The sequence below is a fragment of the Eubalaena glacialis genome, chromosome 3, assembly GCF_028564815.1.
Source record: "Eubalaena glacialis isolate mEubGla1 chromosome 3, mEubGla1.1.hap2.+ XY, whole genome shotgun sequence".
Classification (NCBI taxonomy): domain Eukaryota; kingdom Metazoa; phylum Chordata; class Mammalia; order Artiodactyla; family Balaenidae; genus Eubalaena; species Eubalaena glacialis.
Genome location: NC_083718.1, coordinates 129,140,726 through 129,163,909, shown reverse-complemented (window position 1 = coordinate 129,163,909; position 23,184 = coordinate 129,140,726). Strand labels below are relative to the sequence as shown.

At 36.5% G+C, this 23,184-nt stretch overlaps 2 protein-coding genes and 3 non-coding genes across 7 annotated transcripts in view; all 5 read left to right on the top strand.

The window, feature by feature from the left end:
• ACADM (acyl-CoA dehydrogenase medium chain) overlaps window positions 1-1,228 on the top strand; it is a 47,895-nt gene extending 46,667 nt beyond the window's left edge. Inside the window, exon 9 of one of the 3 annotated variants that reach the window (XM_061186437.1) lies at window positions 468-1,228. In XM_061186437.1, the coding sequence (XP_061042420.1) occupies window positions 468-539 (72 nt within the window). In that variant the 3' untranslated portion in view covers window positions 540-1,228. The remainder of the gene's footprint in view (window positions 1-467) is intronic. The other 2 variants (XM_061186435.1, XM_061186436.1) reach the window with 2 other exon arrangements.
• Window positions 1,229-15,717: 14,489 nt separating this feature from the next.
• On the top strand, window positions 15,718-15,796 carry LOC133089286 (small nucleolar RNA SNORD45). Its single transcript, XR_009700660.1, has one exon. It is a non-coding gene; the product is annotated as a small nucleolar RNA SNORD45 (small nucleolar RNA).
• A 147-nt stretch (window positions 15,797-15,943) lies between these two features.
• On the top strand, window positions 15,944-22,577 carry RABGGTB (Rab geranylgeranyltransferase subunit beta). Its single transcript, XM_061186434.1, is given in 8 exon segments — window positions 15,944-16,075; window positions 16,719-16,916; window positions 18,088-18,193; window positions 19,036-19,088; window positions 19,167-19,277; window positions 19,845-19,970; window positions 21,196-21,345; window positions 21,751-22,577. Coding segments are annotated over 8 exon segments (1,017 nt in total). The 3' UTR covers window positions 21,892-22,577.
• LOC133089285 (small nucleolar RNA SNORD45) lies at window positions 16,352-16,434 on the top strand. Its single transcript, XR_009700659.1, has one exon. It is a non-coding gene; the product is annotated as a small nucleolar RNA SNORD45 (small nucleolar RNA).
• Window positions 17,065-17,136, top strand: LOC133089284 (small nucleolar RNA SNORD45). Its single transcript, XR_009700658.1, has one exon. It is a non-coding gene; the product is annotated as a small nucleolar RNA SNORD45 (small nucleolar RNA).
• Window positions 22,578-23,184: the final 607 nt, after the last annotated feature.

Genomic DNA, 23,184 nt, shown 5'->3' with positions numbered 1-23,184 from the left:
TAAATGAACAAAAACAAATCCTTCCAGCATCTTTTTCTTTAGCAACTGTGTTCCTTAGGCAACAAGAGATAAAAATCAGGTTTAAGAGTAAGAACAGAAAATGACTGAAGGCAACAACTAGCTAAAAACAGTTCAAAAAAGTTGGTTAAATATTTTAGCAACATTAAACTTTAGATTTCCCAAACACTTTTTGAAATGTTAATATCCTTTTCTTTGATGTTTTAAGACTGTCCTCCAAAATTTTGGTAAATGAGTTTTTATAATAATTTTAACTAATCTTTAGAGAATTTATGTATTTTCATGGGTTTCAGAAAATCAAGTTTCAGAATCACTGTAGACTACAGACCCTATATATGGTTTGATTCAGTTTGGTATTGCAGTGGAGCTTAGAGTACTGTCCGAAATACTGGGTGTTTACATACGGAAGATATTTAACCTACATGTATTTTTTTTTTTTTTTTTTGCAGATTTATGAAGGTACAGCACAAATTCAAAGGATTATTATAGCCCGTGAACACATTGGCAGGTATAAAAATTAACCAGATCACCATGTTAGTAATTGTTGAGTAATTAGAACATGATCTACTACTTAAACTCCAGGAAAGAGAAGGGGTGGGCTTTAAGGTTTTTTCCAGTAAAAATTTTAAAATAAGTACTCTTATACTAAACCTATGCAACTGATTCTAATAGTAGTTTTCTATTTTTGTTTAGCTTTATGACTTGCCTTTTCTATAACAGATTTGGTTTTATTAAAATTATGTGTTGTCCTTTAGTTCCACTGTACCTGAATCACATTAACCTAGAAAGATACATTTGGCTTGTTGTTTTGACCTCTTGTAATTAAAGTAACAAGTTTCTTGGAATTCCAATGTTTTTCCAATGACAGGAAGGAGGGTTTATAAAAGTATTCAGAATTTTCCAAAATTTACATTGAGAAAATATTCTAGGATTTAAATAACTTGCCAGTGACTTTGTAGACTTAGTGGTATTTGTATTAGAGGAGTTAATTTTACTGCAATTTGGAAAGCATTTGTTTTCCATTTTGTACAGTAATAACCAAAAATTCGATGTTTATATTCTCCCTTTATACAATGACCAGAAGTTACTTGAAAATCTTGTTTAATTCTGAGCCCACATTTCACTTGCCTTGTTTAAAATAAATCAATAAAATTTCCCTTAAATTATTTTTATATGACTCTATTGGTCTCTGGTTAACCTTTGGTCTACTGTACAGTCTCATTCCGTGCATATACATTCTAAAAATAAACTTAACTAAAATTGTTCAGTGTTGTGTATCTGTTCAATTTGTGTATCTGTATTCTTTTCAAGACGTCTTATTACTTCATGCAATAGTGTGTACTTGATTTACTTACTGTGATGGGAAAAATATTCATGTTTTGATTTAGAACTGCATAGTTACCTGTCCATTTGTTCATTAGATTGCATTATTAGATACTTCAGAAAATATCAGTATGAAATAATGAAAGAACCAAATGTGAATTTACTATTTCTTTGTAATTCTAAACATCAAATACTGCTAAAATATGTTATACTAAATGGTGTTTCTGACATCACTTATGATTTTCCATTTCTGATACCAATTGGGAATCTGTAGTTCAATTCTATTCTGACAGTAACTCAGAATAGTTAGCATCACACTCCACAGGTGTAAGGGCTCCGCCCACTCCGTCTGAAGTGGTATCTCACTTCAGAAACACCACTATAAGTCCTGGATCCCCAGGCTACCCACACTTCTGACCACGTTGGCTACAAATTCGGGTATTCCCGTGACCTTGCCCTTGGGTTTGATAATTTGCTAGAATGGCTCACAGAACTCAGGTAAAACACATTTACTGGTTTATTACAAAGGAGGAGATGCAAAGGGCAAGGTATAAGGAGAGACACTGAGCTTTCATAACTTCTCCCAATGTACCACCCTCCCAGTACCTCAGTGTGTTCACTAATTTGGAAACTCCTGAATCTCATCGTTCAAGTTTCTGTAGAGAATTTACAGCCTCCCTCTCCTCCCCAGATGTCAAGGGTGGGGTTGAAGTTCCCACCTGCATTAGTCAGCTAAGGTTGCCATAACAAAATGCCACAAACTGAGTGGCTTAAACAGCAGAAACTTATTTTCTCATAGTTCTGGAGGCTAGAAGTCCAAGATCAAGGTACCATCTGGGTTGGTTTCTGGTGAGGCCTCTCATCCTGGCTCGTAGACAGCTACATTCTCTGTGTTCTCACATGGCCTCTTGTCTGTTCACATACATAGGGAGAGAGTGAGCCCTGGTGTCTCTTCTTCTTACAAGGACACCAGTTTTATTAGATTAGAGCCATACCCTTATGACATCATTTAATTCAGTTACTTCTCTTAAGTCCCTATCTTCAAACATGGTCACATGGGAATGGTTAGGGCTTCAACATATGAATTTGGGGCGGGGGTGGGGGGGCAGTTTAGACCACAACACTACCCTCTAATTAGTTGGTCTTTCTGGTGATTGGCCCCATCCTGAGCCTCTTTAGGGGCTCCACCCTAAGTCACCTCATTAGCACAAACTCTACTATGATCTTTTGAAAGGGGCTCATTATGATTAATAAAAGAGGGACTTCCCTGGTTGTCCAGCAGTTAAGACTCCACGCTCCCAGTGCAGGCCTGGGTTCGATCCCTGGTCAAGGAACTAGGTCCCACATGCCGCAAAAAAAATCCCACACGCTGCAACTAAAGATCCCGCATGCTGCAATGAAGATCCTGTGTGCCGCAACTAAGACCTGGTGCAGCCAAATAAGTAAATAAATTTTTTTAAATTTATTTTATTTTATTATTTATTTATTCATTTATTTTTTGGCTGCATTGGGTCTTTGTTGCTGCGTGCGGGCTTTCTCTCGTTGTGGCGAGCGGGGGCTACTCTTCGTTGTGGTGCTCTGGCTTCTTATTGTAGTGTCTTCTCTTGTTGTGGAGCACAGGCTTCTAGGTGCGTGGGCTTCAGCAGTTGTGGCGCGTGGGCTCAGTAGTTGTGGCTTGCAGGCTCTAGAGCGCAGGCTCAGTAGTTGTGGCGCACGGGCTTAGTTGCTCCACGGCATGTGGGATCTTCCCGGACCAGGGCTCAAACCCGTGTCCCCTGCGTTGGCAGGTGGATTCTTAACCACTGCGCCACCAGGGAAGTCCCTAAAATTTTTTTTTTAAAAATAATAAAAGATACTCCTGTTGCTCAGGAAATTCCAAGGACTTGATGAGCTTGAAACGGAGCAGGACCCTATCTATGGTCCTTGCCCCCCAACCCCATGTCCTTCACCTGCCTTTTGTCTGTGGAAAAACTTTAGCCAAAGAATAAGTTTAATCAGAGAAGTGAGAAAATGCAGAAGCAAAGAAAAGTCAAACAGGACAAAATAATAGTTTAGTCAGTAAGCAAAGTCAAGGACCTTTAGCTCCTCTTCAAGGGCTACAGATAATATTCTGAGCCGTATCCTGTGAGCTGTCTTATAGATACTGAGAACCCCACCAGGTGGAAGAAGTTAACTACATGATGACCAGACTATAGCCATGACATAAGCTGCTACAATTCTGAGAACTGGCCTCAAGGAAATGGGAACAAACTGACCCTGGAACTGAAGATTAACTGTACTTAAAACAATCAAGATGACACTGGTCAGACCACCACATGACCAATTTCAAGATGACTGTCAGAGCTGACTATGCCATTTCTGCATGTAGCCCCCTCCCTCTGTATAAAAGGTCTTGCCTCCTGACTGTCAGGCTTGGGGGGAGTCAGCCTTTGGACAGGCATCTGCCCTTCCTCCCCTGCCCCCGCCCCCCGTTGCCAGCATCCAAAATAAAGCAAACTTTCTTTTCCACCAACCTTGCCTCTTTATTAGCTTTTGAGCGGCAAGCAGCCGGACCCCACTTTCACTTACAGGCTCACCCAGGGACTGGGGACAAAAACCAAATCCATTTCCTCTTACACCTCACTAAATTATGAAAATAAAAATCTAATCTTTTACCAAGAAAGTTTAAATGGCTTTTTCATGCTCAATTATGAAACTGTGTTTTAATGGCACAGCTCAAGATTGGTAGGAGATTTCTAAATAAATTGGATATTACATAGAAATTACAAGTTAAATGGAATATATACATTCCAAATGCAAATTTGAATTTACACAAGTTCAAAAATTCACCTACATATTGTAAATATAAAGCTGCTAGACATGTAACTGTATTCCAAAGCCACATAATGAGAATATTAAAGTACCCTTGATAAGTATTAACAATTATATAACTATTAATTAAGAGCTTTTAGTCACAAGTAACACAAATGAACTTAAGCTACTTAAGCAAAATATGGACAAATGTATTTTAAGTATACTGAAGTGCCTCATGGATCTGAAGGCTGGAACGGAGTCAGTTTTAGGAAGGATCTAGAACCCAAATAGTCTTTAAGAACCCATGAAATAGTACATTTCTATCTTTCAACTCTACTTTCCCTGTCATGTTTCATTCTTTCTTGTTCTATAGCCTAGCTTCTTCCTCTGCTTCTTTGATCCCATGATAGAATAAGACTTAATACTTATATATTAGATTTCCCACCACTTATAAAAGCTGACTGGCGAGGGCCATTACAGCCAGGAGGCTAGGTAGAGTCAGACTACAAACATGATTGTTAGTTGCCTACATCTGTGACTTGATGGTTCCTGGAAAAGACATAATTTTATAAAAGATCTGGTATGTTTATGGCAAATTTATTGAATGTTTAAGGAATCTACCAGAGTCATCAATTTGCATATAGGGAGAAGAGTTTATTCCAAGACTCCTCTGAATTAAAAAAAAGGCTGTTTACATTGGCTTCTAGAATGACATCCATTGATTTGAATATATACCCTGTAACCAGATAATACAAAAGTTCTTTGGAGATTAAAGACTGAACTCTATAGGCAACAGGTTTTTTTTTTTTTAAAGGTTTCATTTAACTAATGAATGAATGAGAGAACTAACAAGATGTTAAAACTAGTATAAGGGAGAATTTGAAGAACAGACATATCAGCAGTTAGAAACGCTTAAAAGAATTTGCTAATAGATGTAAAACTGGTACGGCAAAAAACCTAAAGAGGGGGTCATCTTCTCTTTTTTTTTAGGCCACACTGCGTGGCATGCAGGATCTTATTTCCCTGACCAGGGACCGAACCCGTGCCCTCTGCATTGGGAGCACAGAGTCTTAACCACTGGACAGCCTGGGAAGTCCCAGGGGTCATCTTTTCTATACAGGAGAAACCACTTGTAGTTCATGGCTCATTTTCATTGCTCTCCATTTTCTACAATTTAACTTTTAACAGAGTTGTAAAACAGTTTAGCCAGCCAATAGACAATAACAGGTAATATACCTCTTCAGAGGATCCATGAGATAATACCTAGCAGTCCACTAAAAGGACGCTCAATAATTTCTTTTATACATTTCCAAGTCTTTGACAATGTGTTTTGACAGTCTCTTTTCATGTGAGCATAAATAATCTGCCAAGATTACTCTTGATACAAAAAGACAGGTTTCATTAGGTTTGGCCTGATTACCTTTGTACAGTACGGGTGTTAACTATGTAGGCCTCCTCAGATTTACTTTGCAAATCCAGAGATGTGCAATACTGAACAATTACTAAAGCTACAGGATTAACCTCTGTATGAAAGTTTTCATAAGGACACTGAAATTGGACTTCTAAAAGCCTCTGGAACCAAGCTCAAGAAACTCTCTACCAGATTTCTCCAGTAGTACCTAACACTTTAGGTGAATTCCTCAGCATCGCTAAAATTTACTAGAGAAGGGACCTTCCTTACCATCTGTAAGACTGGAACCTCGTAAGCCAGGTACCATTCCAGTTTTACTGGGGCAGCTTTGTAGACATTGACTCTACATATAAAGTCAACTTGTTTTTTAATAATGGGTTTGTCATACATGAGTAAATGTGAATTGGTCTCAATTATGACACTCCAGGTATGGCTTTGGTTACACAATCAATTTGTTCAATTATATCCTGGTAAACAGGAGTAAAGATTCCTTTTGATATTGCCATGAAATGTAAGGAGACTCAGTAAATGTTTCTAAATTCTGGGGACACAGTGAGAATCAGATACCATTTTAAAATTCCAGTTTACAAAAGCAGAATCTACTAAATTGAAGACTAGAGATAGCATAAGAATTAAAAAGGGCTTCCTTACATATCCATAAAAACAGAACATAACAACTGCATAAACAATATTCCAAAAAGTAACCATAACCATGATTAAATTTCCCTCATTGGTCCTTTCAGTTCTCTGTAATTGCTCTGTTAGATCTTGGATCAGTAAACTACTTTCAAGAAGCTGTCTGCTTCTAGTGGTTAAGAATCCGCCTGCCAATGCAGGGGACACAGGTTCGAGCCCTGGTCCGGGAAGATCCCACATGCCACGTTGCACCACAACTACTGAGCCTGCGCTCTAGAGCCGGCGTGCCACAACTACTGAAGCCCGCGCGCCTAAAGCCTGTGCTCCGCAACAAGAGAAGCCACCGCAGTGAGAAGACGGCGCACTGCAACGAAGAGTAGCCCCCGCTGGCCGCAACTAGAGAAAGCCCATGCGCAGCAACAAAGACCCAACGCAGCCAAAAAAAAAAAATTTAAATAAATTTTAAAAGTAAATAAATAATAAAAAGATGAACCAAAATTGATTAAAAAAAACAAACAAACTGTCTGCTTCTAGACAAAAGAGTTCTAGAAATCCTGACTCAGTCCACTGGTATGGTGTGAAATTTGTCTAAGCTATGTCAGTTTGGAAATGTGTACCCACAAAACTATTCTTTGATGTCTCTAGACAGTTCAAAGCACCTGAGTCTTCCCATGAGGCTCTGAGACTGTCCCTTCCTGAATGCACAAACTTTGGCCTGTAGATCTATAGGCAGAGCCCTCAAGCTAGCATCAGAGTAAAACAGAAACTATCTGTAGATAACCGTTTTAGTTCAGGCTGCTACAACAATACCATTGCCAACTAAAGAATGTTACTTGCCATCCAGTTCTGTTAAGAATTAAGCTATTAGCCCCTGCAGTCACTGACCTTCAACACAGCCTGAAAGGAATTCAGGGCAGAATGAGGTATTCTATGCTCTGGGAAAACTGACAGAACAGACCTTCAGAAAAATAGGTATTTTCAGGAGAAATTTTTTATGAACCTGGATTCTTGCATCTTCCCATACTTAGAAAAGCACTAAAACCATTAACTAAGATATCTGTTCTTCATGACTAGCAGTAACCTTCTACAGAGATGTGTGCTGGGTTGCACATACCCCTTTCACCACAATCACATGTATACTGACCTCCGCCGTTACCTCTTCAGAACAGTTTCTCAGAGCTATTTGAGAGTCTGTCTCCTGGGCTATAGTCCTCAGTGAGACACTGAATAAACTCAACTCGCAGTTTTTCTGTTGTAAATTTTTTTTCAGTTGACACCATAGACTGAGTGGTTTAAACAACAATGTATTTCTCACGGTTCTAGAGGCTAGGAAGTCTAAGATCAAGATCCCTGCCCTCTTCTGTGTTGCAGACTTCTAACTTCTTTTATCCTAACATGGCAGAAATAGGGTGAGAGAGCTCTCTGGGGTCCCTTTTATAAGGGCACTAATCCCATTCATGAGGACTGTACCCTTATGACCTAATTACCTCCTGAAGGCCCCACTTACTAATACCATCACACTGGGGATTCGGATTTCAACATATGAATTTGTGGGGGGACAGAAACATTCAGTCCATTGTAATGACCAAGACTGAAAGTTGTATAGATACCCAATAATATCAGAATGGAAGTGAGTTCAAATCTCTATTACAGCATAGTGCATAATTATTTCATAAGAATTTAACCATTATTTCCCCTGAGGGAAACAAAGAGAATTGACATATCTCCAGGGCCTTCTCATAAAGTATACAATTTTGGACATATTTATATTAATAACATTTTACCTATACAAATTTAAGCTATGGAAGGCTGTCGATCTGAAATATTTACCAAATTTTTCTATAAAGCTCCCATAGTATAGTGTTGGTAAATAAGAAATATGGGGCACATGAAATAAACAATTATTTCTAATATCTTTCTTTTTATGAGGTGAAAGAATAGATTTTTTATTTTCCAGCCTCCCAATCCCTCTCTTCCAGGAAATTTCAAAGATACATTTAGATGTAAAATATATCCTGAAATTTTTATTTTTCTAAATTCAAGATTTAACCTCGAGAAGGCAAAATCAAGAGATGTCAGAGATGATCTGATCACTTAAGATAGGATTATAGGTACCTGAGAAAGAACACTTGTTTACCTATTTAATTAAAGGGACAATAAATAAAAATAAACAGAAAAATATAACATGATTATACGGAACTTTGTTTCTCAAATGAGGAAACTTTGTTCCTTTTTTTAAAATAATTAAGGGTATTAAAATTTCAACACATAGAACACAGAAAATTTATTCTGTAAGACAAAATCTCTGCTATGTAGGCAGACGGTAAAGAGTAACCTTTTACCTTTGGTGAAGGGGTCAATCAGTAAACCAAGTAAGCAAGCCCCATAAAACTGAGTGAACTTTGCCAAAATTTTAGCACCTTCCAGTTTTTTTCAGATTCAGGTATTACACACCAAGGCAAATAAAATTCACTTTCCTAAAGTTTTGTCCTTCACAATGCTTTTTCATATTCTAGAACAAGCTGATACTTGGAACGAAACTGCTCATTTTCTCTTGAAAAATAAAAACACATACATAGTTGTATTTCTCTATCACTATTGGTCCAACTCTAGTGATATAATAATCCTTATTATTATGACTTAATTGTAGAAACTAACTTCTACTTCAGAGAAAGCTGGGAAGCAGGTCATTGAGAACTGTTTTTCACACACGAACATTTTAGCAAAGCTCATGAACATTAACACAACTTTATACAGCTATGCATATCCCTTTACACCTTGAAGTGGCAAAAAGAAACATATTCATTAACTTGACCCAAATGTAACTTATTCCATAGCATATCAAAGTAAGAAACAAAAGTATATAAGCTTACAATTATGTTCGATAATCAATGATTTAATATTCTATCCAAGAAACAATCCAGGCATATTTGATTATTCATTAATTAATTCAATATCAGTCGAAGGTTTTACATTTCCTAAAGATCATGGAAATTATAATCTGACATAATTCAAAACATAATTACTGTTGGAATAAACAAATTTTGTTAGACTTATGATTCAATATGGTGGAACCCAAAATTACATTTTCAAAAATCTTAAACTTCATTTAGGTGTTAAGTTAGCTAATTTGACCAATAAATCATTATAAAAAGTTTAGGATATCCAGACTAATTAGTCTCTTCATTTAAAAATAAACTGCACTTAAACATATAGTACTATACTTGTATTATACTGATAATTAGAGAAAAAGACACATAGCTGTTTTTTTCTTTAACCCAAATTACAAACCTAATTTGTCCAAAGATTCATCTTACTATGTGAACTTGAATTTTTAAAAATGTTTTTTGAGCTAGTAGTTTTTATCAGAATGATTGTTTTCCTTTAAAGTCTAGCTCATTCAAAGTATTAGAAGTTAATTTTTACAATTTTTCTGTTAATTTGGGGACTAACCCATTTATATAAGTGCCTATTTATCTCTATAAACTAATCAGAACAGAGTTCCTTAATATGAGGCATAATCTGATTTATTAGTTTACACTGTTCAGAAGTGGGAAAGTATTTCATAGATGTGCAATAAGAGGTCAAAGCCTTCCTCAATTATAGACAAACAGACACACTGAGAACTTAAAAGTTTCAGATCTACAACTTCAGTCACAGGCCAAAAATAAACTCACCAGTCCAGATCTCAAAGCTGTTTTTCTTTCCAGTGGGCTTTAAATTCTTAACTGATTAGAGCTCTCACACATAGACAAGAGTGAATAAACCAGATTCTCTGTCATTTCTCACCCATGAGAGAATAGACTTCTATAGCAGACAGAGATCACCAAGTGGGTCATAAAAACATAGTCTCAATCATTGCCACCAATGAGATTAAATTATGAACTGTGCCTGAAGCAGAAACAAAAACAAGACACAAAATCAGTACGGAGGGGGCTTCCCTGGTGGCGCAGCGGTTGAGAATCTGCCTGCCAATGCAGGGGACACGCGTTCGAGCCCTGGTCTGGGGAGATCCCACATGCCGCGGAGCAACTGGGCCCGTGAGCCACAATTGCTGAGCCTGCGCGTCTGGATCCTGTGCTCCGCAACAGGAGAGGCCGCGATAATGAGAGGCCCGCGCACCGCGATGAAGAGTGGCCCCCACTTGCCGCAACTAGAGAAAGCCCTCGCACAGAAACGAAGACCAACACAGCCATAAATAAAAAAATAAATAAACAAAATCGGTAAGGAGGTGTGAAAAAAAAAAAAATCGGTAAGGAGGGCAAAACCTACATAAATAGAGGCCAAAAAAGTTAAGGCTGTGGAGTGGCTGTGAGAGGCAAGAAAAGACCTGCCTTGGCTTGGGTAGATCTTGAGGTGCCATTCTCAAGCAATGCAGTTTACTTAGCTCTATCTGTTAAGCGTACTTGGGTATCTAAGGAAATGTATAATTTTCAAAATGGTAAAATCATGACGCATATAAATATAAAGTGAATACATGTCAAAAATTTTATTTAACTCATTAAAAAAGGAGGGAACCAATAATATATTAAAACCAATTTCTAGCAACCAACTTAAATCTTAAAACCTAGATGTCTCAATGTATCTTTTTTTTTTTAAGCATCAAGCTCTTTTTTATAGTTCATAATTAAAGGACAGGATTTTACATTTTATTTATTTATTTATTTAAAATATTTATTTATTTATTTGGCTGCAGGGGGTCTTAGGCGTGGCACGCGGGATCTTTGTTGCCGCATGTGGGATCTTTTAGGTGTGGCATACGGGATCTAGTTCCCTGATCAGGGATCGAACCCAGGTCCCCTGCACTGGGAGCACGGAGTTTTAGCCACTGGACCACCAGGGAAGTCCCTTGGACAGGATTTTACATTTTAAAATGTTTTTCATCTACAACTTTGTTTAAAAAGTTTCTCTTAAATCGCTCCAGAATTCTAGTCCTTATATACCTGCATCTTTCTTATCAGAGTTCCTTTTATTATTGGAACTACTTAGTTAAGAAGGCCTGCAATTCTAAGACTTTAGACAAGATTTCATTTGCTTGAAGTGAATCCAAAAATGGAGGAATAAAAAAAATCAGGGATGTCATAAAATATATAGAAGGTAATATAATTTTACAAGTGTAATATGCAGCATGGAGCATGTAATACTTGCTTCTACATTTGCTATTTCAGAAATAAATGACTCATAGTGAAGACATGGAAGCAACCTAAATGTCTACTGACAGATGAATGGATCAAGAAAATGTATACGTGTGTGTGTGTGTGTGTGTGTTTGTGTGTATACACAATGGAATATTACTCAGCCATAAAAAAGAATGAAATAATGCCATTTGCAGCAACATGGATGGACCTAGAGATTGTCATATTGAGTGAAGTGAGTCAAAGACAAATATCATATGATATCACTTATATGTGGAATCTAAAAAGATGATACAAATGAACTTATTTATAAAACAGAACTAGACATAGAAAACAAACTTATGGTTACCAAAGGGATAGCGGGCAGAGGGGGGTGGAGATAAATTAGGAGTTCAGCATTAACAGATACACACTACTATATATGAAATAGGTAAACAAAAAGGACCTACTGTATAGCATAGGGAACTATAGTCAGTATCTTGTAATCACCTATAATTGAAAAGAATCTGAAAAATAATATATATATAAAACTGAAACACTTTGCTGTACATCTGAAACATTATAAATAAGATATACTTCATTTAAAAAAATGACTCAGTTACTATGCTTCATTGATTCCAAAATGCATATTTTTCCTTATTTAACATCTCAGAAATCTGGGTAAGTTTTATGTTAATAGCCATTGGCTATTTTTTTCTACCTTTGATGTCTTTGCAATTGCGATGTGTCTTATAGTCAGTGGCATCTTAGGTAAAATATGATACTGTTGTCCCCTGGAAATGCTATTCCATGACATAAAGATGTTAAACCAGAGTAGAAACAGTTTAGATATTGAATGCTAATGAAACTATGTTCATAGTTGTAGTCAGTCACAATATGGTCTTTGAACAAAATTGTAGGTAAAGAGGAATCCTTTTATTTACAAAATGATATGTGTAACACATGAAATGGTGAACAAAACAGACACTACAGCTCTCATAAGACTCATAGACTACAGCAGCATTGTCCAATGGAAACATAAGGTGATCTACACGTGTAATTTAAAATTTTCTAATAGTCACATTAAAAAAGTAAAAAGTAACAGATGAAATTAAGTTTAAGAAAATACTTTATTTAACCCAATATATCCAAAATATTTCAGCAATCAATACTTTTAAATTATTAATGAGATATTTCTATTTTTCTTACTAAGTCTTTGAAATGGGGTGTGTATTTTATACTTACAACACATCTCAAATCAGAGTGGTCACATTTCAAGTGCTCCATGTGGCTATATTGGACAGTGGAGGTCTAGAGGCAGAGATGAACTTGTTTTATATATGTGTATGTATATATATATATATATATGTAGCTACTTTTCTTTGGAGGGGAGATATTTTTATTTTTTGAAGAGGTAAAACATACCAAGTTTCAAAAGTATCAGAGTACTCAGTGAGAAGCTTTCCTTAAATCCTGTCCACAGCCACCCATTTCTCCTCCAGTAGGTAACTGCTTTGGTTCTGTGCATTCCCAAATATATCCATATATTTTTTTCCCTTTGTTTCCCACACAGATAGTAGTAGCATATGGCACATCAGTACATCGTTTGGTACATTCTGTTTTTGTTTTCACTTAACATATTTTGTAAATCTTTCCACAACAATGTTTGCAGAGTTTCCTCATTCCTTTTAATGGCTGCATAATGAATACACCATAGTTTATTTCACCTTTTGATGGTTAAAATATTTGTTATTTTTTGCTATTACAAAGACTGCTGCTATGAATATTCTGGCACATGTCACTTCATAGCCAAGGGAGTATATTTGTAGGATAAATAGCTAGAAATAGAATTGCTGAATGTAATTCCAAGAATTGCTAGAACAGATACTCCCTATACATATTTCCATTTTGCTCACCATTGTACCCCCAAAACCTAGAATAAATAATATTTGGCACATTCTAGGCATCCAATACATATTTGATGAATGAATTCATAAAGTAGGAAGAGAGGCTTACTTTTCATTACTTCAGCAGTTATTGCCTCGACCTGAATGTTATATTTTGGATCGGATGCTTGTCTTATTCTTATTTTGAGTATTACTTTTCCCAGGAGACATGACCTCTCCCTCTCTGCCTTGGTTCTTCTCACTCTACAACACTCCTCTCCCATCTCATTTCGAGGCAAAAGAAAGCTGGGGAAATTACTATTGTGAAATAAAATTCATATTTTAAGGCAAGACAAGAAAATTTTAAACATAAAGATATTCTTCTCTGTCCTTTGGCCTCCACTCTGCCCCCACTGTGCATTGTGTATCTGCATTATGCATCACCAAACCTCCCCCATCAGCAGGAATACCTGCTCAACCATAAAGAGCAACATTCTCCCAGCATCAACAAGACAGCTCCTTAAAAGATAACATTCCTTCCTGATCTTGTAAGGGGTCATACGACCTACCACGATGACACTTAGATCTGGATTATGTAAACTGTCAATAATATGTCATTTGATGTACAGCCCTTTGCCTCAAAAAACATATAACTGTACCTTCACTTGTAACCCGCGGAACAGTCCTCAGAAGCTTTCTGAGATGGTCTTCCCAGGTTATAATCCTCAAATTTGGCTCGGAAAAAAATTTCCATTTCTTTCTTGGAGCAACGGATTAATTTTTCGTTGACACTATTTAACAAGGCAGACTTTTTTAAATAAAAATTATTAGGGCTAGACACAATCATCACGTAATGATAAAAGGCTCAACTCAGCAGAAATAGATAATTCTAAACTTATATGCATTTAATAAAGTGGCCTCAAGCTAGAAATGCGAATATCAACAGAACTACAGGGCGAAATAATGAAATCTATCATCACAGTAGATCCAGCATTCTCTCAATTACTGATAACCCACATATGTCACTGTGTCAGGAACCCTTCTCTAAATCGTTACTGAATGCAAGGATGTGTGGTGCCATTATTTTCTAATGGGTGCTCAAAAATGCTTAAGTATGACAGTCCTAAAGAAAGCACAATTGAAAACAGCTGTGTTAACACACCTAGTAAATCCGATTTCCGTGGAAAGCTCATAAAAGGCACATGGGTGTTTCTTCGTTGAAAATTCAGTTCCAAATATTTCAGATATTAGTACTTCCTAAAGAAGTGGGGGGAGTAGGTGAGGGAGTCGGCCGTAATGGCCAAGGCAAACAGGAGGGGAATGTGAACACTTCATTAACATTCACTCAAAAACATTTATTGAACACTTAACTACGTGCAACTCTATTAATTACCAGCCATTGCAGATCTTCAAAGTTCAAAGAGTCTCAAGAATAAACGATTTCTTAAAAGTTATTCAGGTATTTACACATTACTTAAAACCCTTGTAGACAAAACCGCGGACCTTACGAGACGGGAAAATTGGCGCCTGAGACTTTAGGCGCAGGCAGCGAGGACAGCTATGAGCAGTCGGTGAGGTCCTAGGGCAGCCACGGAACTGCTCCTTCCTTCAGGCGGGAGTGTGGACAGCTATGTCGGGCGCGGGGGGGACCTGAAGGATGCCTCTGCGCAGGCGCTTGCTGCCTAAATCCGCCCAGCGACGAGCCTAGTTCTCTTTTCGCTCTCAGACATGGTGAGTGTGGACGTGTATTGGGTTGCTGTGTAGATGAGTCGGGAGGAGACTGGGTAGGCTAATGTTTAAGCAGTTCAGGCCCCAGTGGGTTGTTTTCTAAGTATTGGAGAATGGTTGAGTTAAGACACAGGCCTTGGAAGGTTTTTTGAGGACTCAGAGACAGGGTGAAGTATTACTTAGCGTTTTCTGCAGATCTCGTGGCTGCACATGCGGCCAGACTTCCTCCTATCCGGGGGGCCTCAGGGTTCAACGACCCGGTTTCTTAATCTCTCAAAAAAGCCGGGTAGTTCTCTTTTTCTTCTATATATACATGTACATATATATTTTCTTCCATTTGGCCATGAATATATGGTTCAGAATTTTTATAATTATTAATAGTATGGGCTTGACCTAGTAAATATGAATGGGATGTGAAGGAAATTAACTGCTTTGTTCTTATTGGTAGTGATCATGACCTACTTAAAAAATAAGAACTAGAGCAGCATCCTCATCACCTGGGGGCTTGTAGAAACTAAAACTAAAGCTGGAGAAGATTAGGCTAAAGGGACTGTTTGCTTGATAAATAACTTTTGGGATACATGGAAGGTGCTTTGAAACCTAAGTTTCTAGGATTAATAAAATCTCATTAAAGAACTTAACTGCAAATTATGGGCTAGCAAGATTTTTATTTTAATGCTTCAACTTTTTGCCACATGTAAGCCATATGTTGTCTTAAATTCGTAAAGTTTGATAGTGTATGTTTATTTTACTTAACTCTTTAAGTGAAAGATAAGCAAAGAAAGATGAAGATGGAGGTAATTTTTTGGGTCGATGATGAGCTGGCATGTATTCTGAATCTAAAGTTGATTATTTCTGCTTTAGCTCTAGAATTACCCTGAGACCTGAAAAATACCTGCATCTTTATGAGGGATTTAGTTCTTTTTTAGTCAGATACTTTTAAAATTGAAAGTTTTTATATGGCAAGATGAAATCAGAATTCAAATGTGTATTGAATATATGCTCTGGGGTCAAACGTGAAAAGATAAAAATTTATGAAATCACTTTTTGTGTGAAAGGGCACACCGCAGAAGGATGTTATTATCAAGTCAGATGCACCCGACACCCTATTAGTGGAGAAGCATGCAGATTATATAGCATCCTATGGCTCAAAGAAAGATGATTACGTATGTATACTTTTATGTTGAAAAGTTTATTTTTAAAGGTGTTGGCCATTCTAAATAAGCAGGTTAGTATGGCCCATGTTACTTAAAAATCGTATCCAACTTCTGTGTGCCAAGCACTGGTATCTGTGGTTGAGGGGCAGTGGAATTAACCATGGTCCTTACCAACACTTATTTAGAGGCCTTGGCAGACAAAGTAGATTTCCCTTCCTACCCAGATTTGTAAGAATTTTGAGGCACGGAATAGATTTACTTTTGTAGTTGAGGTAATGCTTTCAAGGTCAATGATGTGTTGGCATGTATTACCTGAGTTTACAGTGATGTGAGATAACACTTAAGCTCTAGAATTACGCTGAGACCTTGAAAAAGTTTAACCTTGAAGAATGGTGTTCCCAGTTTTCCTCTGTGGGAAAATCTTAGAAAAAATTAAATGAACAACTTAATTGGAAGTAAATATTTTCCCCTGTAGGATACAAAGAGCTGAAATTTACCATGTTGGGAAATAATCTAGTATTGATGAATTCCCATAACCTTGTAGCTATGGAGTTAGGGCCATGTAACACCATGACTATTTAGCTTCATGTGTTCAATATCTTTAACCTGGCATCAGTTCAAACTGACGCATTAAAGTAATTCTGTATTTTAGGAATACTGTATGTCTGAATATTTGAGAATGAGTGGCATCTATTGGGGTCTGACTGTTATGGATCTCATGGGACAGCTACATCGCATGAATAGAGAAGAAATTCTGACATTTATTAAGTCTTGTCAACACGAGTGTGGTGGAATAAGTGCTAGTATTGGACATGATCCTCATCTTTTGTACACTCTTAGTGCTGTCCAGGTAAATACTAATAAAAATTCAGCAGTCTTGGTGATGTATTGTCTTCCGTGAGAGTGGGGAAATTGAAACTAGGTATCAGGAACGTGACAAAATCAGTATCTATGTTAAAAAGTTACTCATCTTTTTAAATGAAGTATATGTTCTACAAGGTCAATGATGTGGTGGCATGTATTAGCTGAATCCAAAGTTGATGTAAATTATAAAATTACACTGAGACCTTGGATGGTAATTATGTTTATCTTAAGTATATGTAAATATTTGAAAATCACTCAGTGGAGTTAGGTTGGTTTGTTTTGAGCAAGAAAAATCCTTTGAAGTTAAGCCACTGAAATCTGTTTTATTTATTAGACAGCATGACCTATTCTATACCAATAGATTACGTTACATAAGTCTTGTCTGATAATAGAAAACAGTATGTTCTGAAGATTGTCACGTGGAACATTATTCAGAGAACAGCAAATAGCATAATGGATTACGTAAACTGCTCGAAACCTGTTTACCGCATGTGTAGAAGCCTCCATCTGTTTCTTGTATTGGTCAAACTTCTGCATGGCATTTGCTTCTCTCCATGGCCTGGCCATTTTCTCCCTTCTAGTCTCATCTTGCTTTTCATCTAATATCTGGAAATACCAAGCTGCCTGTGGTTCCCTGTTTATACTCTGTCATTTCACAACTCTGCTGTTTTCCGTGGAGTTTTTAAATTTTTTTATTTTTATTTATTTTTACATTTTTGGATGAACTGCGGCTTGCGGGATCTTAGTTCCCTGACCAGAGATTGAACCCAGGCCCATGGCAGTGAAAACGCCAAGTCCTAACCACTGGACCGTGAGGGAATTCCCTCCTTGGAGTTAGCTTTGATTTTGATATTAGTGAAGATCCACAAATAAGGGTTTAAAATCTATGTAAGTTAGTATATATGAGTCTTAGAGTGCTAAGTTAACAATTTATAAATGGAAAAATAATGCTTTGTGGTTAAAGGTTTGTGTTTGTTGGTAATATCTATAATTTGACTGCATAGTAGAAGTGCACATTTGAGAGAAGTTCACAATGTACATAAACAAAAGGACATGCTTGCTTGACAACTTAAAAGGTAGTTGAGGAAGAACATTGTTAGAACAAACTTACCAGTGTTGAAGAGGTATTTACTTACCATGGTTTGTTTTTGTTACAGATTCTTACTCTCTATGATAGTATTAATGTTATTGATGTAAATAAAGTTGTGGAATATGTTCAGAGTCTACAGAAAGAAGATGGTTCTTTTGCTGGAGATATTTGGGGTAATGTCCCTTTAATCCATGGCACCCAAAATACCAATCCAAAAATGTTCTGCTTTGGTGTTTATTGTAGTAATAAGCTTTGTTGCAAATTTTAAAGTTCAACGAATTGGGGGCTTTGCTAATAACTTACCAGGAGATTTTTAAGTTTTTCATCTTTTCAGGTCCCACTAAGCAGCTGGTCTAACTGGAGTTAATGGTCTGCTGGAAGTTCCAGCATGCACTGTGCTAGTTATATCAGCATACAGGAGAACTGGAACAGAGGGGGCCAGTCTAAAAGATAAGGTAGGTGAAACTTTTTTCCCCAATATTTGGTGGCTTTGTAAAGTTTTTTTAAAACTTTCTGGCAAGGGGAAAATATTCAAAAAACTTTACAAACTTACTGAATATTTGAGTGGAGGGAGGGAGTAGTATTTGACTTGATAAATGTAGATAATCTCTGCTTTAGGGCTGAATACAGTGCAGGCAGGAGAGACCAGCTGCTTCATGGGATGTGAAAATCTACTTTTATATAATAGGGTAAGTTTATTATCATTCTAAGAAATTGACTAGTCTTTTTCTTTCTGTTACCTTTCTGGGGCTTTGAAAGCAATTTATTTGCTTATATTTTTGACAAAGCAGTTTTCTAGTTCTTAGTTTCCTTCGAAATAAAGTAAGTGATTATGGATCACTTTTTAAAGATTTAGCTTTCCTCCTGGTGACTAGAAGTACATGTTAAGCCTGAACTCTTGGAAATTTAACCATGGTAGTTGTGCAGAGGTTGTTTTTAATTAACTTTTACTACATAATATGATCAGAAGCCTCTGATAACACGTAATGTTTTGGTTTGATCCCTTTATTTTTAGGAGAAATCGATACAAGATTCTCTTTTTGTGCGGTGGCAACTTTGGCTCTATTGGTAAGTTTTAGATGTTGTATTGGAATGATTAAACTTCCATGATTATTCTGGAATTTAATAGGTATATTTTGTTTACAGGGGAAGCTGGATGCTATTAATGTGGAAAAGGCAATCGAATTTGTTTTATCATGTATGAACTTTGATGGTGGATTTGGTTGCAGGCCAGGTTCTGAATCCCATGCTGGGCAGGTAATTTATCAATCTAGATTAAAATGTAGTGTCAGTTTTGAAGGGATAACCTGTGTAATTGGGAAAATAGCAAGTTAATTTGACTGAATGTAATATGATGTGGGATGTTCCATAAGAATTAATTGCTGATTAAGGAAGGCATTTTTACAGTAGTTTACTTTGTATACAGTCCCCTGTTGGTGAAATCCTCTGACCCAGGTAAACATAAGTAGTTTTGTAATTACCAAAAATATATTTTGATTTTCAATTAGTTTTTAACCAGATGAAAACATTCTCTACCTATCCCCAACACCTGTTTGCTTGTGCCAGAGGATGTTGTATGTGTAAATGGTTGTCAAATAAAGCTAGCTTTTAGCCATGAAGAAATTGTGAAAGTAGTCTTGCATTGCAGAGTTGCATCCTAGTAGTGTGGTTGGTTTTGTTCAAATAATTGTGTTCTTGTTTGCAATTCTTACTGTCAGCAAATTTTTAGATAGAAAATGGAGCTTTAATAATTTAAGTAGTTTTTATCACCATGTTATTGTTGAAAAACTATTATACACATGTACTTTATGTCTGTAATTTTAGATCTATTGTTGCACAGGATTCCTGGCTATTACTAGTCAGTTGCATCGAGTAAATTCTGATTTACTTGGTTGGTGGCTTTGTGAACGACAGCTTCCATCAGGTGGACTCAATGGAAGGCCAGAGAAGGTATCTGTCGTTTCATAAGATTAACTTTTTAAGTTTTATAACCTTGAGTGAGGACTTTTTTTGTCTTGTATATCTCAGTATTGCTCTTGTAAATTGATAATGAGCTTTTCACCTTAACTACTTTGCATTATGTATATCTGGGAGTCAAAGGCTTCTATTAACACATGCATCTTATACAGAAATCTCCATGCCCACTTATGGGTGGGAAAGGACAATGGATTTGCCAAATGAAAGATTTTTTTAAAAAATTGGATTACAACATTTTTATTTAAAATCTTTGTTAATTTTTAAAGAAATACCCAATTTTGTTTAGCTCTCACACACACTGAATTGGGTCTGTAACGACCAGGTAGTAAATATTTTTAGCTTTGACCTATGGTCTTGTTACACGTACGAATTTCATAATTTTCCTGTCGCAAAACTATTATATTTAAAAGTCATTTACACATACTAAAAGCTATTCTTGTGGTCTAGATTTGACTCAATGGCTGTAGCCTGCTGAGCCCCTGACCTAAAATATGATAGAGCATGGTGATGCTTTCATCTGGGTCATTGTATTTTTGTTTAATTTTGCTTGCTCAGTATTTCTGAATAAGTTAATAGGTAGGGAAATAACCACAAGTGGTTTCTAGTTAAGATCCAATGAAAAACCTGGGCAGCTTTTCAATAAGTAGAAGATCGTTGGGGGTGAGGATTGCACTTAAAATGTAGGACAGCTTTTAATGTGCCTATGAATCACCTAGGGATCTTGTTGAAATTCAGTCTAAGGTGGGAACTTCTGCATTTCTTAATTACCATGATTTGAGGAGGTGGGGTGATTTTTTTTTTTTTTTTTTTTTTAAAGCAGGTTGTGTACCTGCTTGGACAGCACTTACTGAAAATGCTCTACCTAGGGCAGTGGAACATATAGTACCATAGATCTCACGAGCCTTACCACCAGATTCTTGGATTAAGGGGCTTATTTAGGTATTCATTGCAAATAGAAAATAAGGTAGATGGATGGTTATCACTGAGTACTGAAGCTGAAACATTCAGCATGGTTTTCTATGGAATGGAGTGTTTGGTTTTCTCTTTTCCAGTGATTATCTTTAATTCTAAGCAATTGTATTTATGGATTTCAGTGTTTCAAACACTGCATTGTCAGTATATCCCTTGAGTCCCTTCCCACCCCCAGTATTTGGACCAGAAAGTACAATTGAGGCAACTTGTGGCTTTTTCCTCCTAGTTACCAGATGTATGCTATTCTTGGTGGGTGTTGGCTTCCCTAAAGATAATTGGAAGGCTTCATTGGATTGACAGAGAGAAACTGCGCAGTTTCATTTTAGCATGTCAAGATGAAGAAACGGGAGGATTTGCGGACAGGCCAGGAGATATGGCAAGTATATTTGTGACTGTTTATTTAACAGTTAAAATTTTCAGTGTTGCTTTGTGTTCTAAGGGTTCTAAGTTTCCAGAATTAGGAATAGGGGGGTGGGGGGAAAGGATGGTATTTCCAAGTGTTGCTTTGAAGGGATGCTTTTTAAATAATTGTCATTTAAGAATATATGAAAGATTTAAAACAAGTTTACAGAAATTTCTGGTCACTTATTGCCAAGAAATGAGTGTGTGGACCAGGTTCTGTGTTTAAAAACACAATTTGAAACCATCATTATTTCAGAAAACTTTAAGCATATGTTCAAATAAAGGGAATACAATAGGCTCCAGTATAATCATTGTTCAGAAGCAGGGTTTTAGAAGCTTTCATTTTGTAATACTCTATAAATTCTTATTTTTTTAATAGGTAGATCCTTTTCATACTCTATTTGGAATTGCTGGATTGTCACTTTTGGGAGAAGAACAGATTAAACCTGTTAGCCCTGTTTTTTGCATGCCTGAAGAAATACTTCGGAGAGTGAATGTTCAGCCTGAACTAGTGAGCTAGATTAGATCCCTTGATGCAGAAGTTGCTTAGTGTAGTTGTACTGTTTTAACATTTCAGTATTTGAAGTGCTTAACAAACTTAATGGCTGCCATGTTAATATTTGTACATGAATTGTGTTGATTTTAATAAATTATATAATTATACATATTGTAAATTAGAGACCTTTATTGTATCTTCAGCTTTCCGTTTTCTTCTGGAATGCTGTTATTCTGAGCGTAATATTTTGTTTATGCTTCAATGTATTTATTTTGTTTGTCTCCGTAACAGCAAACTGAGTTGAACTCTATTTAGCTGATGAAGTCTTGTGTTCTGATTTTCCCATGTACTCCCTTGATATGTTATATATAACTATAGTTAATATAAATTGGTCTTTGTCAATGAGAATGTTAACTGATAAAGAATTGGTGAACCCCATAGGAATTAAAAGATGAAAAAAAATAAATGGCTGAAATTTGGGAATATTTCATATGTTTGTGGTTACTGAGCTGGTTACAAAGTGATTTAAGTAAATGACAGTTCACCATCTTGGAATAGGATTGCAATCTGGACTATATTCTCACTTTCTAATATTTTATGTCGGAATGCCAAGGGGGATTGTTGGCTTTTTTCCCTGCCGAGTAAGGAAACACAAGTTGATAGTTGCCACAGTATTTTTTTGTTACCTGTGTTTTGAGAAAGATGAGACCACAGCTAATCTCTTATAAGAGATTATAACTTATAAGAGTTTTATGTTCTTGGTGAAAATAAAGTATTTTAATGAACATTTTTCTTGATGGAAGTTGAAATTTGCTCAAGCGTCTTTGCAATACCCTGTGTAAGAGTTAGAGAATCATCTTAGGTGTGTATAGTGATGATTCTCAACACATGGACCAATGTGAGATTGAAATCTAGCATTGTTTTTTGACAGTTCATTAATTTGAAGAGTTTGAGTTGCATTGCCAGTATTTTGTTTCTGAAGGTTTGGAAGTCATTGGATGGAACATAATTTTATTTAAGTGCTGTCATTGGAAGTTGGAGTTTTGAGGACTGCAGTCACTGCATGTAGATGAACTGTTCTATGAATACCTGATTTATTGACGTACTTAACAATTGCATGAATTGAGTAATGCATTTCTTCTAATACTATCCAGAGTATTCTGTTTTCAATCCTGGCATCTCTACGAAGTTGCAGTTACTGTGTATTCAAGAAAAGTAAGCAGGCGCAAAATTTCCCAAAGGTCATTTGTTGTAAAGCTAGTTTGAGTTTGTGTAGTCTGCTTTTAAATAGTTCATACCTATGTGTGAAGACCCAGT